This window comes from Panthera onca, chromosome D1 (genome assembly GCF_046562875.1).
Source record: "Panthera onca isolate mPanOnc1 chromosome D1, mPanOnc1 haplotype 2, whole genome shotgun sequence".
NCBI lineage: Eukaryota > Metazoa > Chordata > Mammalia > Carnivora > Felidae > Panthera > Panthera onca.
In genome coordinates, this window is record NC_138348.1 from 14082343 (window position 1) to 14099300 (window position 16958).

At 37.1% G+C, this 16958-nt stretch overlaps 2 protein-coding genes across 2 annotated transcripts; both read right to left on the reverse strand.

The window, feature by feature from the left end:
- Positions 1-580: 580 nt before the first annotated feature.
- On the reverse strand, positions 581-5477 carry LOC132674681 (olfactory receptor 8I2). The gene is made up of 2 exons (XM_078432633.2): positions 5392-5477; positions 581-1541 (listed from the first exon to the last, which is right to left on the reverse strand). Exon 2 carries the CDS (start codon positions 1511-1513, stop codon positions 581-583), a length of 933 nt encoding a protein of 310 aa, XP_078288759.2. The 5' UTR covers positions 1514-1541; positions 5392-5477.
- Positions 5478-15815: 10338 nt separating this feature from the next.
- LOC132660689 (olfactory receptor 5J3-like) lies at positions 15816-16754 on the reverse strand. The gene has a single exon (XM_060604473.2). It carries the CDS (start codon positions 16752-16754, stop codon positions 15816-15818), a length of 939 nt encoding a protein of 312 aa, XP_060460456.1.
- Between the last annotated feature and the right edge of the window lie 204 nt (positions 16755-16958).

The window sequence follows — 16958 nt, forward strand, 5'->3', positions numbered from 1 at the left end:
CTCCTTTTAATACCATAGACTTCACCGAGCATGTCTGCCTGATTTGGAAAAACAAGCATAGTTGTAATATACTTCCAAATGACTCAGGAATTGTGCTACAGCTGCTGCTTTATTTATCGACACACACAGGCATTTAAATGTTTACCAAATGTTTGAAGTTTGGGAGGCACATTATGGTTTTTTCGAAATAAAACTCTGCTGTGTTTGAGTTTAAGACCATACTCCGCCACATAGACATCACTTTTCTATGCCATCAAAGCTCACGTTTAACTATGTGGCCAAATGAATTCACATGATCAAGAGATTGCCTATATTACCCAGTGTCCGTTGACATTGTATTTCCAACTCACTGTGTAGACAGTATAAATAATCTATATGCTGAAACGAACTCCTCGTGCGCTGATTCAGTACTCTGCATAAACAAGTAAAATAATATTTCACCTCCCAAATTTCAAAACTCTTAAGTTATGATTTAGTTTGCGTAAGCCTTTGGGTTCATTTTCCGATTTTCCTGATTGTTGCGGTAATTGAATGCCTGAAACCACCCAGGTGAGTTTTAATTGTAACATGCACAGATTTGTCATGAAAAAAGTTTTCTATGCATGACTCTCAGGAGAGCATTTTTCACATCTCTGTTCCTCAGACTATAGATCAGTGGATTCAGCATCGGAATGACGATGGTATAGAATACGGACGCCACCTGTGCCTGGGTCAGGGATGATGTGTTATCAGGCTGCAAATACGTGAAAATCAGGGACCCATAGAAGATAGTGATGCCCATGAGGTGGGAAGCACAGGTGGAAAAGGCCTTCTGTCTGCCTGCTGCAGACTGGATCTTGAGGATGGCCGAGATGATGGCAATGTAAGTGACTGTGATGATGAGCAGAGAGCTAAGAAGGGTGGTCCCAGCTAAGACAAAGATCACCATTTCTGTGCTGAACGCATCCGCACAGGACAGGGCCAAAAGAGCTGTGGTATCACAAAAGAAATGATTGATGCTGGAATCACAGAATGCCAAGCTGCTTATCACACAGACGGATATCAGAGAATTCGTGAAGCCTATTGCGTATGGCATGACTCCCAGCCCGTTGCACACTTTCCGGGACATAACCACTGAGTACAATAAGGGATTGCAGATTGCTACATAGCGGTCATAGGCCATTGATCCCAAAAGAAAACTCTCACTACACACCAAACCCACAAAAAAGTACATTTGAACAAAGCAGGCAACGAAAGAGATGGTTTTCTGTTTGGATTGGAAATTTACCAGCGCCTTGGGTGTTACAGTGGAAGAATAAAATATGTCAATAAATGCTAAGTTGCTAAGAAAAAAGTACATAGGTGTGTGAAGACGAGAGTCAATTCTGATTAACATGATCAGCCCAAGGTTCCCCAGAACAGTGAACAGATAAATAAAGAGGAACATTAAAAAAAGACTGACTTGTAGTTCCGGGTGATTTGCAAATCCAGAGAGGATGAAGAGAGTTATCTCAGTGAAATTGTTCCCAGTCATTTTTATCAACTCAGGCCTTTTACTTTACCTGCCAAAAAGCAGAAACAAAAGTCAGAAAAGAATTCAAGCTTAAAGACTTAGTACCCAGAGTTGACCTAGACTCCAATTATGAGAGGGTCAAAGATGGCAGAATGATTTTGGAAGAGATTCTTCCTGGAATATACTACCTTCTACTCCAGTCTACCGTTGGGCCCCAAATCATACATTTTGCAACTTACCTACCGGAATCAATTATATGATGCTCTTAGAGAATATAAAGGCTATTTAGGAAAGAAAGTTCTATAACTTGTGAATTCAGTGATACCTTTGTGTGGCAGTTTTAATTTGTCAACACTTGGGGAGCCTGGGTGGCACAGTCGGTTAAGCGTCCGACTTCAGCCAGGTCACGATCTCACGGTCCGTGAGTTCGAGCCCCGCGTCGGGCTCTGGGCTGATGGCTCGGAGCCTGGAGCCTGTTTCCGATTCTGTGTCTCCCTCTCTCTCTGTCCCTCCCCCGTTCATGCTCTGTCTCTCTCTGTCCCAAAAATAAAATAAACGTTGAAAAAAAAAAATTTAATTTGTCAACACCTAACAGATACTTTAAAGGGTCATTTTAGGAGCTTAACAAGATCTTATATGAGCACATCTAATAGTTTCCTGTAGTCAATAAAGCTTTGCTAAGTTTTTTAAAGAAAACATATATATATATATATATATATATATATATACACACACACACATATACACACACAGATATATAGATATATATACACACACACATATGTATTCATGTATATATATATGAAAAATCCTGCTTACTTTACACGTTAATGATAAAATTCTTTACACCTTTTTTGTCACATACGCTTTCTATTGGTGAGTAAAGAAAGACCAAATATGAGAGTTAATCTATAATATAGCCAAATTGTTTTGTGCATGCGCTCAGCAAACATGTTTGCTCCTAAATAAAGCACATGGTTATCTGTGACATCAGGCAACAGACAATTCATTGCCAAAAACAGTAGTTTCCAAGTCAAAAATAGAAAGGCTAAAAATAGTAAAATAAATGTGATTTACAACCAAGTATTAAAACACAAGGTGATCTTACTAGAAATTAGAGAAGTTATTTGCCTAATTCAGGTGACATAAATATGATGGTTAATGCAAGTTTGTTCCAGATGTTTAACACTCCACCCGAGTGATCCAAAGGGACTTGATGTTGTATTAAGGAGACTTGATCATTCAGTGTCTCCCACCCTCTCGAGGGTGCCTATTCATCACCAATCCATTTAACAAGCATTTAATCAATGAAGGCATTTTTTCTTGCCTTTCATTAGAGGCACTTTAGTTTTCTTCTTGTTTATTTATTTATTTTGAGAGAGAGAAATCAAGAAAGCAGGATAGAGGGGCAGAGGGAGAAAGAATCTCAAACATGCTCTGCACTGCCATTGCTGAGCCCGACGCAGGGCTCAACCCCACAAACTGAGATCGTGACCTGAGATGAAATCAAGTCAGAAGCTCAACTGACAGAGTCATCCAGGCACCCCTGGAGGCACTTTTCTTAAGGTTTACTGAAAGATGCAGTCATGTATAAAGAGGAAGAGAAAGGTTTTCAGTGTGAAAAACACGTGCACACATTTTCAGAAAGAAGATAAGATTAGACTTAACCTGAGATTTAGTCATCCAAACGAAGCCTCTTTCGGTCATCTTCCTGTGATTTTGAGGTTTATTATCAGATAACAGGAAGAGAAGACATCATTCAGTATTCACCAAATTCACCATTAGTTTTTGACATATATTTCCCTTATTTGCAGTTCTGGAGCTCATGAATTGTTAATGCAACAGCTTTCATCTGTTGCTGTGGTTTAGCACAGAGCTCTATTTCCTATATAATGGAACTCTATTAATATTATGAAGTTGATGAAAAAAATTGCTGGTGTTGAGGAGAGTTCTGGGTAATGTGTCTATTATCTTTCATTGATAGAATGGAAATGACACCCAAGTTAACTACAATAACTATTTATTTTCATGTGCCTTGTTGAGAATTAATATCTACTGCTTTAGCTCAAAGCTAGATTCACATTCAGGATTCGTGTTGTTCTTCATGTATTTCTAATGCAGTCCCAGGACAAAGAATTGTCTTCGGAAATGTAGTGTGTTAACACTCTCCTTATAGCAACATCTCTTCCCAAATCTCAAACTCATATCATAAAGGAATTGATCAATTAGCATCTTTGATCTCTTGAGATTTGCATTTTAATTGTACCCAAAGGCTTATTCTTAATTTGCCTGGGATACATTTCCAATGGAAATGTTCAGAAATACATACCCCTTCCTTTTGTGTATTTCACTTTAAATGGCAATGGATATACTGAAAAATATAATTGATATAGTTTTGAAAGTCATTTTTTTATATTATTAGCATATATATAATATATACATAGTATATAACATATACACAATACATGTTTATAGAATATAAATCATATATAATAATATATACATACAGAATATAGGAAAAATATATTCTATTCATATATTTTCTATATAAAATCTATTTTATTATAAAATATGTTCTAATCATATATTTTATCTACTCATATAAAATATATTGAGGGGTACCTGGGTGGCTCAGTTGGTTAAGCGGCTGACTTCAGCTCAGGTTACGATCTCATGGTTCATGAGTTCGAGCCCCAACTTGGGCTCTATGCTGATAGCTCAGAACCTGGAGCCTGCTTTGGATTCTGTCTCCCTCTCTCTCTCTGTCCCTCCCCACTCACACTCTGTCTCTCTTTCTCAAAAAAAATAAATAAATAAACATTAAAAAATTGTTAAAAATATATTGAAAAATATTTTATATATAATAATATATTCATATAGAATATATAGTATGGTATCATGATATATGATGTTATATGATTATATGATATATAATATATAATTCATATGATGTGATAAAATATAATATATAATCATATGTTATATATCATGTCACATATATGATATTATAACAGTGCAATATATATGTATATGTAATACAACTATAATATAATGTATATATAATAAATATGTAAATATATGAAGATTTTTTAAAACACTGACCACCACGACAATATATGAGATACATGATGTTAGAGAATATCAGATCACTGTTGCCTCCACCTGGGCTTCTCAGACAACCCTCCCAGCAAGGAAAAGTGAGCTTTTCCTATCTACTGATTAAATGGTGTTATTATACATTGAAATTACATTACCGTGATGTCAACAAATCATCTATGTATGTTTTTTAAGGTATATTCATTTTTTCAGAGACAGAGACAGAGCACAAGCAGGGGAGGAGATAGAGAGAGGGAGACACAGAATCCAAAGCAGGCTCTAGTCTCTGAGCTGTCAGCACAGAGCCCCTCGCAGGGCTGGAACTCATGGACTGCAAGATCATGACCAGAGCTGAAGTCAGCGCCTAATGGACTGAACCACCCAGGCGCCACTATGTATTTATTTTTAATGCAGGTACTCTGATTTTTTGCTGACTGTGCTCAATGATGCACACAAAGAATCAGTAAGAATGAAAATGCCATCTAGGAAAATAGACAAGAAACCTGAAGTAAAAACTCAAACTCTACTCCCAGTTTCAGGAATGGCTAATAAGAACTCAATTCACATCATTATTCCATTTGTTGTTTGTTTACTGTTTTAAAGCCATTTCCTAGGCCACACCCCTAAAACATTTCTGGGTTAGTAGGATCAGACCCACAAAGGTAAATTTTTCAAAATGCATCAGGTCCGTTGGTGATTGACAAACATCAGGTTTGAAGGACCTCACAGACTCGCCTAAATTATTTTTCTACTGGAATTGTCATCTCTTTTTGACTTATCTCTAAAAAGGGGTTAGAGAGCACCTGGGTGGCTGTCCGTTGAGCATCTGATTCTTGATTTCGGCTCAGGTCATGAGCTCATGGTGAGTGGGTTGCAGACTCCACTTGGGATTCTCTTTCCTCCTCTCTCTGCCCCTCCTCTTCTCATGGTCTATCCCTCTCTCTCAAAAAATAAATGAATAAGCTTAAAAAAATACACTAAAAAATAAAGGGAGTTAGTATTACAATGATTAAACAAGATAGATTCTGCATTGGAAAGGGGATAAATGCCTCTCTAATCCTACTTTTCACACTAGAGATTTTTAAGAAGGAATAAAATCTACTATATATGTGCTATCACTTACAGATGATCAGTAGACTCAGATATTTAGACAAAAGGAACAGAACAACATATTTTATTTGCCCTGTTATGTATCTTGAAAAAAATAAAACGTTGAAAGTCTTGGATCGTATACCTGAAATCTCAAATTTCTATCCATTCTTTATTTTTTCGACACCCATCTATTAAGAAGCTATTAAATGACAGATACGGACAGGACTTGTTTTCTTGCACTTTACCACGCGTCACCAATATTGCATTTGTTTTGTTTTTTTTTTTTGTTTTGGGTTTTTTTTTTTTTTTTGGTGGGGGGGGGGGTTGCCTGCAGATTGAAGGTTTGTGGAGACTCATTGTCAGCAAGACTGTAGGTGTCGTTTTTCAAATATCTTTTACTCACTTTGTGTCCCTTTGTCACATTTTGGTAATTTTTGCAATATTTCAAACTTTTCCTCATTATTATGTTTGAATGGCCATAATCTCATAATAAACCTTTAATGCATGAGTAATTGCTTCTTATAAAATGAGCAAAGAAAATGTTTTCTTGAGATGGGATCTACTCCTAGTGAAAAAGCCATCAAGATTTTTGAAACGAAAAAAGACCTAAACTATCACATACGCTTAGTGGATAAAGCGGCGGGAGGCTTTGAGAGAAATGACTCCAATTTTAAGGAAGTTCTACCGTAGGTAAAATGATATTAAAAAGAATCACACGCTACGCAGAAATTGTTTGTTAAAGGAAGAATCAATTGATGTAACAAACTTCATGTCGTCTCATTTTAAGAAATTGCCTCAGCCATCCAACCTTCAGCAACCATCACCCTGGTCAGTCAGCAGCCGTCAATACTGAGACAAGACCCTCCAAAAAATTACGACTCACTGAAAGCTCAGATGATGGTTAACATTTTTAGCAGTAAAGCACGTTTTATTCTTAATAGACTACAGCATAATGCAAACATAACTTTCATAGGCACTGGGAAACCAAAAAATTCATTTGACCCACTTTATTGCAGTGATCTGGAACTGAATGCACAAGGTCTCTGAGGTGTGAATGAAAAGTTTATTCACTTATTTTTTGAAAGAGAGAGAGATAGACCATGAGAAGAGGAGGGGCAGAGAGAGGAGGAAAGAGAATCCCAAGTGGACTCTGGGATGTCCGCTTTGTGTATGATTGCAAAGATAAGAATGATACTAGGGGCGCCTGGGTGGCTCAGTCGGTTGGGCAGTCCGACTTCAGCTCAGGTCACGATCTCACGGTCCGTGAGTTCGAGCCCCGCGTCGGGCTCTGGGCTAATGGCTCAGAGCCTGGAGCCTGCTTCCGATTCTGTGTCTCCCTCTCTCTCCGCTCCTTCCCCGTTCATGCTCTGTCTCTCTCTGTCTCAAAAATAAATAAACATTAAAAAAAAAAATTAAAAAAAAAAAGAATGATACTGCTGTTGCTTTTCCATTACTTAGAGTTAACTGCCTCTTTTGAGATTCAAAATTTGGCTCAGCTCTTTGGTAGTCTGATCTTTGGTGAGCCTAGAGGTGTAAGTATACTGGTTGCCAGTACATAACTGGCATAAGGGCTCTGGGTCACTATGGTGCAATCTAGAACATCATGCTGCCATTACTGTTACCTCTGTCTCGTCTCCTGAGATCTGTGACTGTTCCATTTTCTTTCCTTTTCTTTCACGACTGTGATATTTGTCAAGATTGCTCATCAAGTATTTTGTACAATGTCCCTGCATGTAAGTTTACATGATATTTTTCTCATGATGAAATTGAGGTAATTGATTATGGGGAAAAGTGCCAGAGAGGTGATATGCATGCCTTTTCATCTTCTCCAAGGATACATGATGTCGCTGAGTGATATTACCAGTGATTTAAACTTGATCATTTACTTAACATAGTGTCTGCCTGCCTTTTTCACTATAAATTTAGGATTTTTCTTTGTAGTTTATATAGTATACTTGGGGAAGATAATTTAGGGTATGCAAATATTTCATTTATTCTTTTCTGCACCCATCAATATGTTGCCTCTACCTATTATTACTGTGGTGTTTTTGTGGCAAATTTCCATCTTCCCATTCTTTCAACTATTTTATTTTATTTCATTTTTTATTTTTTTATGTTATGTTATTTTATTATTTTACTTTATTTTATTTATTTTGGTGAAAAAATTTAGATTTAGATTTAACCTGCTGGATTCAATTTAGATAAACCCAATTTTGTCGTCAACATCCAAAGTGTCATACTTGGGAGCCAGTGGAACACACGCTTTCTTCTTTCCATCCAGCCTAATCAGGGTGTTGACCTTGGCCATGTCAATGTGGTAAAACTTCTTCAAAGCCTGTTGGACCTGGTGCTTGTTGGCCTTGGCATCCACAATGAGCACAGGTGTGTTGTCTTCTATTTTCTTCACGGCTGACTCCATCTATAGTCAGGGGGAACTTAATGATGGCCTAGTGGTCAACCTTGTTTCTCCTGGGGGTGCTTTTTAGAGGATATCTGGGCTGCCTTCAGTGCCTTGGATCCTGGAAAGGTACGTGACCTGCAGATCTTCTTTTTTGTGTGACTGTGGACACCTTTCAGTACCACTTTCTTGGCCTTCAAAGCCTTTGCTTTGGCTGTGGCTTTTTGAGGGGGATGAGCTTCCTTCTTCAGCCTCAGCCATCTGCATGAAAGGGCCTTCAAACATATATATGTGTATATATATATATATATATATATATATATTTAATTTTTCTTAATGTTTATTTATTTCTGAGAGAGAGGCAGAATGCAAACAGGGGAGGGCAGAGAGAGAGAGGGAGACACAGAATCCAAAGTAGGTTCCAGGCTCTAAGCTGTCAGCACAGAGCCCGACTCAGGGCTCGAACCCACGAACCATGAGATCATGACCTCAGACGAAGTTGGCTCTCAACACACTGAGCCACCCAGGTGCCCGGATATTTTAACTGAAATGATTCTGTAAGGAAGAGTTGTTCTTTCTTCTTTATGTATTTATTTGGTTAGATAGTTGTACGAATATGTACTCGGAATTCTTTTCCTTTGGGTTATCCAACACCCCCTTCATTTATTTTATTGCTCAAATAGCTCTGCTAATGGAACCATTACTGAATTAGTTTCTGTGCACTTTGCTCTTTGGTCTTTGGTCATGCTCTTGTCTTTTTGTTTTGTTTTGTTTTGTTTTGTTTTGTTTTGTGTTTGTTTTTTCATCTCTTAAATCTGGCAGCACAGTATATTCCAGGCTCATCTTCTATTTTCCCAGACTCAGCTCTAGAAACAACTACTTCTCTAAGGATCCTTGCCATCTTTTACGGGAGGATGGTATTTGGAAACCTGAATCTGGACCACAGATTCTATTTTTGTGTGTGCACCCATGTTTTTCCCTTGAGAATATGTCACACATATTTTCAATATTTTTAAATGTCCAAGTCTTTGTAATTATAACTTTTCAAAAGAAGACGGTGCTATAGTTGAAAACGTTTAGATTTGGGAGTCATAATTCTGAGTTTGTATCTTGAAATACCATTTACTGCCTTTATGACCATGTGAAAATTTTGTAATGTCTTTAATCCTCAGCATCCATCATCTGCGAAGTGACGATAGTACAATGGTAGTAACTTCCTCATGGTTTTTTAAAATAAAACTAAATATCATATATATATATATGTATATATATATATATTTATATATAGTGCAAGATGTTATGTTATAATACATATGTTATAATATTGAAGATAGACTAGGTATTCAATTGACATTTGTTTCATGTCTTTAATATAAATGAAATTTGCAATAATCTATTATATCTATATACCCATGTCTATTAAGCTGTTTCTTTCACCATTGGACATTTACATTCATCATGATATCTCTTTTCAAAAAAAATAATAAATCAGAATGCACATTAATTTGTTTCCTTCAGTTAAATAACCTGAAGCATTACTACTTTCTATGACCTATCACTGGGAGGCGTTCTAGAGTGGTCCGGAAAATTTTAATTTCCATGAGATTTGTCCCTGATCATCAGTGTCATAATAACCTTGCCTCCATTAATCATTTACATCTCCTCAAGCTCCATATATAATAAAGCTCAATAGCTTGGTAAATCAGAAGTTATTTTATTAGGTATTTATTTAATTACTATGCATCAAGAAAACTTCCTTATATTTTTGCTTACTATTTATATGCTCACCACTTTACATGTTATTGAGAACCTGACTCCTATAAATAGCTAATTTTTTTAAAAAAGTATACTAGATGGAAAAACTTCTAATTTAAAACTTATCTTTATTTACTCCTCAATATCAAACATGCCATTACCACACAGGTAAAAAAGAAAAACACTCTGAAATAATTAACACCCTGATTTATTAAACGAGTCAGTATTGTGTACCTACTATGTGATAATCACTATGCCAGAAATCCTGAAACTATCCCAAAAGTCCTTGAATAAGATGCAGTCTTTTCCTCACAGGATTAAACAGTTCAGAAGAGGACTTTTGTGAAAACAAAAGTTCACAATCCACTGTTACAATACAGTGCACAATGATAGAACAATGGAGGAAATAATCTAATTTTCTCAAGGATATTATCAAGGAAAATCTTGGGAAAGATGAGAATTCTTGCTCTTGGCCCTTGAGAATGATTAAAGAGAAGTATAAACAGTTCAGGGAATTTGGACTTCCTACGAAGATAAGAGAACATATGTAACATTAAGGAAAGAATTATGACCAACGTGTGTTTCTGAGATAAGAATAGAAACACACTGAAGGTAAAGTGGCAATGGAAGAAGTCAGAAGGCTATTTTAATAGTTAGGATTCGAGAACATAGGGCCTGAACTGAGACAGCAGTGCTGATGATTAATGAAGAAGAGAAAACTTGTTTTAAGGGTATTTGGGAACCAGAGTCAACAATACTTAATCCAATATGAGAGAACAGAACTGAAATTCAGACAGTCACTAATTACACAATGAGTAATGAGCCCAAATGCATTTATAATATATAGTTGCATTTTCTTCTCTTCAGTACTTGGCTTTTTCACCAGAACAGATTACAATGGCCGATTCAATTAGAAATTTCCATGATTCTGAAAGAACATGGCACCAAAGAAAAGACCATTTTCAGCTCTTTGAAATTCATAAGTTATAAACTATTTAATATCCATCAGCAGAATTCCTCATTGTTCAAAATGACACTTGGAGGCCAATACACATACCGTTAATCTGGTACTTAAAATGCTCCCTACAAATTCTCACCAAATTGTTGTCCTCTTTGGCTTGAATCTTCTAAGCAATCTTTACTCTCTTGCATCTCGTCTGATCTCAGGATATCATATATTGCAAAGCCTCATTATGTTGAGTTGAAATGTATTTCCACACAGAAGTCAGGGGAGCATTAAAGATACATTTCTTTGATTTTCAAATGCATTTAGTTCAAGTGTTTTTTTTTAATTCTTATAATTGTATTCCTTCAAACCCTATAAGACAAACCTAATCTCTTCTTTTTATGATATTTCTCCAATAATGAATAATGAGGCAATTATAATGGGTGTCCTTTTTTAATTTGTAATTCATCAGGATGATATGCTTTCCCCTACAAAAGCACTTAAACAAATTGGAACATTGAAATATGTGATAGTCACACCTACATATATTAATTTAGGATTGTTTGACCACTGTGGATTAAAGTAGAACTTGAAACCTTAATACCTTAATTTTACCATACAGTGTATCTATCTCTGTATAGGCAGGGAAACAGATTTGTAGACATATTTAGATGTATATATATAGATATAGATACGGATATAGATTAGATATAGATATAGTTACATATTATTATCAGCATTGCACTGCTAACAGAGGCTTTTTTTATTTTTTTAATTTAATTTTATTTTTTTTTCAATATATGAAGTTTATTGTCAAATTGCTTCCATACAACACCCAGTGCTCATCCCAAAAGGTGCCCTCCTCAATACCCATCACCCACCCTCCCCTCCCTCCCACCCCCCATCAACCCTCAGTTTGTTCTCAGTTTTTAAGAGTCTTCTTATGCTTTGGCTCTCTCCCACTCTAACCTCCTTTTTTTTTCCTTCCCCTTCCCCATGGGTTTCTGTTAAGTTTCTCAGGATCCACCTAAGAGTGAAACCATATGGTATCTGTCTTTCTCTGTATGGCTTATTTCACTTAGCATCACACTCTCCAGTTCCATCCATGTTGCTACAAAGGGCCATACTTCATTCTTTCTCATTGCCACGTAGTACTCCATTGTGTATATAAACCACAATTTCTTTATCCATTCATCAGTTGATGGACATTTAGGCTCATTCCATAATTTGGCTATTAACAGAGGCTTTTAAGAGCAACAAAATCAAACACATATCTTCAGACTGGTTATACATCTACAGAAATAAACTATATTCAATCACATGCCATAAAAGTATACTAAATTACTGGCTTAATTTTATTTTATTTTTATTTTTTTTTTTACATTTATTTATTTTTGAGACAGAGAGAGACAGAGCATGAACGGGGGAGGGACAGAGAGAGAGGGAGACACAGAATCGGAAGCAGGCTCCAGGCTCCGAGCCATCAGCCCAGAGCCCGACGCGGGGCTCGAATTCACGGACCGCGAGATAGTGACCTGAGCTGAAGTCGGACGCTTAACCGACTGAGCCACCCAGGCACCCCTTAATTTTAAAAAGCATAAATATATTTCCAGAAACAAGATCATCACAAAGTGCAGAAGTAGATGAGGCAAACTTCAGGGTGAACTTTGCTTAAGGCAGTTTACTGATTGTTGGAGGAACTATCTTTGTAGATAACTAAGGTATCATTGGATCTGAGAAGTTAATTTTTGTTGTTCTTTTATATATCAGCCTTAAACTATTAGGAAAATTCACTCTACCAATTTATAACTTTTGTAAGAAATATTTAAATACATCTGGGTTCTTTGTGGTTTCAATGGTATTCTTAAACAGTCCCTCTATCTGCAATTTTATAATATTTCAGAATGCCAATTTCCTTTATCCTATCCCTTCCATTTGATTTAATATGTTCCTATTTATTGACTTTGGTTCAATGACCATATTTTCAAGTCCCTTTTTTTAGTAAAAAGAACAGAGGAAACTTAATGTCCTCATATTGCTTCTCATGAAATCAATCGATAATTTGGGGAAAGAAAAGCACGATCACTCATTGTATCTTCATTAATTTTCAGATTATTGGTTTTGACTTCCTATTTATGAGATTTTATTATGCAGAGCATTTATTATTTATTTCTATAAAGCTATAATAACTCAAATTTTAAATAAATATAATTGTGTTGATGAAAGAATTAGGTTGCATACAAGTCTCTTGGAAAGTAATTTAGGATAGTATCAAAATAAATTTTTTTCTATGAATTTTCCAAAGTAATTTATTGAGACGAATCCAATTACAAAAATAAAGATTTATACACAAACGTTTTCATTATTATCTCAATTTTTTTGTAAAACATATAAACTTTAAGCATATGACACCGGGAGATGGATATTTAGTAGGGCCAACATTGAGTTAAATTTTAGTCTGTGATTATGGGATATCCAGAAAACTGCTTGCCATTGCCTAAAATCTTCCTTCCTAGGTAATAGTTTTACAATTGGAAGTTTGATTTTTTAAGGTTTATTTATTTATTTTTGAGAGAGAGAGTGAACAGGGGAGGGGCAGAGAGAGAGTGAGAGAGGGAGAATCCCAGGCACTGACAGTGTAGAGCCCAGTGCAGGGTCCCAGCTCAGGAACCGCGAGATCATGACCTGAGCCAAAATCAAGAGTCTGTCACTTATCCAATTGAGCCACTCAGGCATCCTTATTGGAAGTTTGTTTATAACAGCAACAGTGATTACTTATATTTTGGAAAATGAATAGCTATTATGTTAAAATATATGACAATGGGATTATTCTGGAAAGAAATATGGGCCATATAGAAGCAGTAAAATAAAATTTGCTTTAACACATTATATTACATATTTACCTAAATTTGACTATTCAGAAATAAGAAAAAAAAACCTCCATAAGTTAATAGGTTTTAGCAGGAAAAATTTACTGGCATGAGCTAAATATCATTCCATTTGATAAACATTCTCATAAACTCAAAACCATTGTTAGCTACATACTGCGAAAGTGCCGTTAACCAAAGTTATGCTTGCTTTCTTAGCAATTGTGGTTTTAACAATGATACCGGACAGTTTCTGATCCATGTCTGAGTAAGCAGAACAATAAACACTATATGCAATGAGGAACACATATAATACCAACAGTCATTTTGTTTAAAAAACTATCAGCATTTTCAAGTGGCTGTACTCTTTTGTGGAAGTTTCCTAAGGGCTGATTTTAAGTGAATCCAATGTACTCTGATATGACAGAATCCCTTTGCACTGCCATTTTGGTACTTCTTTTAAACAACTGGGAGAAATGGAATTGCCATAAAAAAGAAGTCTGTGGAATTATTATTATTTTTGTCATTTTAACGTTTATTTACTTTTGAGAGAGAGAGAGACAGAGGCATAAGTGGGGGAGGGGCAGAGAGAGGGAGACCCAGAATCTGAAACAGGCTCCAGGCTCTGAGCTATCAGCACAGAGCCTGATGCAGGGCTCAAACTCACAGACTGTGAGATCATGACCTGAGCTAAAGTCGGACACCTAACTGACTGAGCCACCCAGAAGCCCCACCTGTGGAATTATTTTTTAAGGTAAATATTCAAATTGTAATGGTTCTAGGCAAAAATGGCGTACAAAATGCGTATAGGAACTTCTATTCGTTTATGTAAAATGGGAGAAGGCCTGTGTAAGTATATGGATATATGTATACTTGATTTTTTTTTTTAATTAGGGAGAAACAGAGAGAGAGAAGAGAGGAGGAGAGGGCCTGAGGGAGAGAGAGAATCCTAAGCAGGCTCCACACTCAGCATGGAGGCCCAACACAGGGTTGACTCCCAGGAGCTGTGGTGAAATCAAGAGTGGGACTTTCAATGGACTAAGCCATCCTGGCGCCATGTATGCTTGTGTGCTTGGATTCTACGTCTCAAATGTTCATCTTGTCTGAGCTTGGATGAGCTTTCAACTCCATTGGTCCTTTGTTGTCTCATCTGTAAAACAGGGCAGCTCCTCTAGAGTCATAAAGAATAAGGAAGTCTCCGGCATTCTTTGCAATGGATTTTACTGAGTTAGTAGAGATTCAAAATAATAATTTGGGAGGGGCGCCTGGGTGGCTCAGTCGGTTAAGTGTCCAACTTTGGCTCAGGTCATGATCTCATGGCTGGTGAGTTAGAGCCCCGCGTCTGGATCTGCTCTGACAGCTGGGAGCCTGGACCCTGCTTTGGATTCTGTGTCTCTGTCTCTCCCTGTCCCTCCCTGCTCATGCTCTCTCTTTCTCTCTTAATAATAAATTTTAAAAATACATTAAAAATTAAAAAAAAATAATTTGGGAATGTAAGGGATCCAAATTAAATAATGACATAAACTTATTTTAAACTGGAGACACTTAGGATTCAATAGATGCACAAAGAGGCTTTTGCAGAACTTCCCTTATCTGATTAAAGGCAGGAATTTTGAGAGTGAGGCTGCCTATAACTGCTCTCTCCCCAGGGGGGGTTTGTCTGACAAGAAAGAAGACTGAGGAGACCACTTACCCCTTGGTAAACAATATCACAAAATTTATCTCTCATTTTTTCCCTCAAAAGCCATTATATTCTTCCCATAGAAGCGTTTCCTCTGCTAAATTAAGTATATAAACCCCACCTCTAATTACTGAGCAAGCCACTTTTTTTGTGTGTGCATCTTACATACATACGAGGAAACTTTGTCTATTCACCTGATAGTCTGTCGCCTGTCAGTTTAGTTCACAGGTCCTCAAACAGTAAACCTAAGAGGACAGAGGAAATGTCTTCCTTACCAGACAGAATGTATTGCATATGTATATGTTCATATGTGCATAATACATAATACATATATAACATATGTCTGTGTGTTTCCAAAAGCCAATAATGAATATATACTTTGAAAACACCATTTTGTTTCCTCCAACAAGTCTCACAGGTATTAAACAATGCACCTGCCTATAGAATCAATAAACATTCCTTAAATGTCACTTCTTAAAAATTCATAGTCAGAGAGCAAATATTTTTCTCACAATAATTCTCTTCATTGCTTCGTTGGCCTCTGTGCTTCTCACACTGTATATCAGGAAATTTAGGATTGGCAGCAAAAGGGTGTAAAACATGGACAGAATTTTGGCTCTATCTGGTGGGTAGCTGGAACTGCTTCCCAGATAAGTAAATATCACTGTTCCGTAGAAGAGAGTCACTACTGTTAGGTGAGATATGCACGTGGAGAACGCTTTATATCTGCTCCTTGTGGAGGGTGACTTCAGGACAGTGAGCAGGATTCCCGCATAGGAACCAACCACCATCAGGAAGGTGGTCACCGATGTCATTCCAGAGAGGACGGTAAGTAAAATCTTGTTGTGTTGGGTGTCCGAACAGGACAGTTGAAAGAGCAGTGGGATATCACAGAAGTAATGGTTGATGATGTTGGGCCCACAGAAAGACAGGCTGAGCAAGCCTCTCAGGTGGGTGAGTGAGCTGGCAGAACCCAGCAGGTAGCAAGCAGCCACCAAGTGGATGCAAAACGTGGGGGTCATGAGGCCTTTGTAGTGAAGCGGGCGGCAAATGGCGACATAGCGGTCATAGGCCATGGCCGCCAGCAGGAAACATTCAGTGGTCAGGATCATGCTGACAAAGGAATACTGAAGGAGGCAACCGTGATAGGAGATGACTTTCTGTCCTGCTAGGTAATTCACCAACATTTTAGGAATAAAGACTGACGAATAGCAGAAATCCAAGAAAGCCAGCTGGCAAAGGAAAAAGCACTTGGGGGAATGGAGCTGGGCACTAGCCCAGATTATTGCTATAATCCAAACATTGCCCACCACGGTGACAAAATAAATGGAGAGAAACAGCACAAAAAGGACAGTATTCAGTTCAGGGTTATCGGTCAGCCCAAGGAGGATGAATTCAGTTACCACACTGACATTTCTGTTGGCCATCTGTGTGTCTCCCCAGTGGGAAATGAGAAATTAGGGATGTCTAGCATAGAGAATAAAAAAAAAAAAATCAAACATTTTCTATCATAACACTATTTTTTGTTAAAACTCCCTTGTTGCAGGAAGTCATTCATTGCTGTTCCAACAAATAACTTACCATTCTATTTTCTGATTTCCTAGAGCATTTATTATCCAATGGCTTGGATT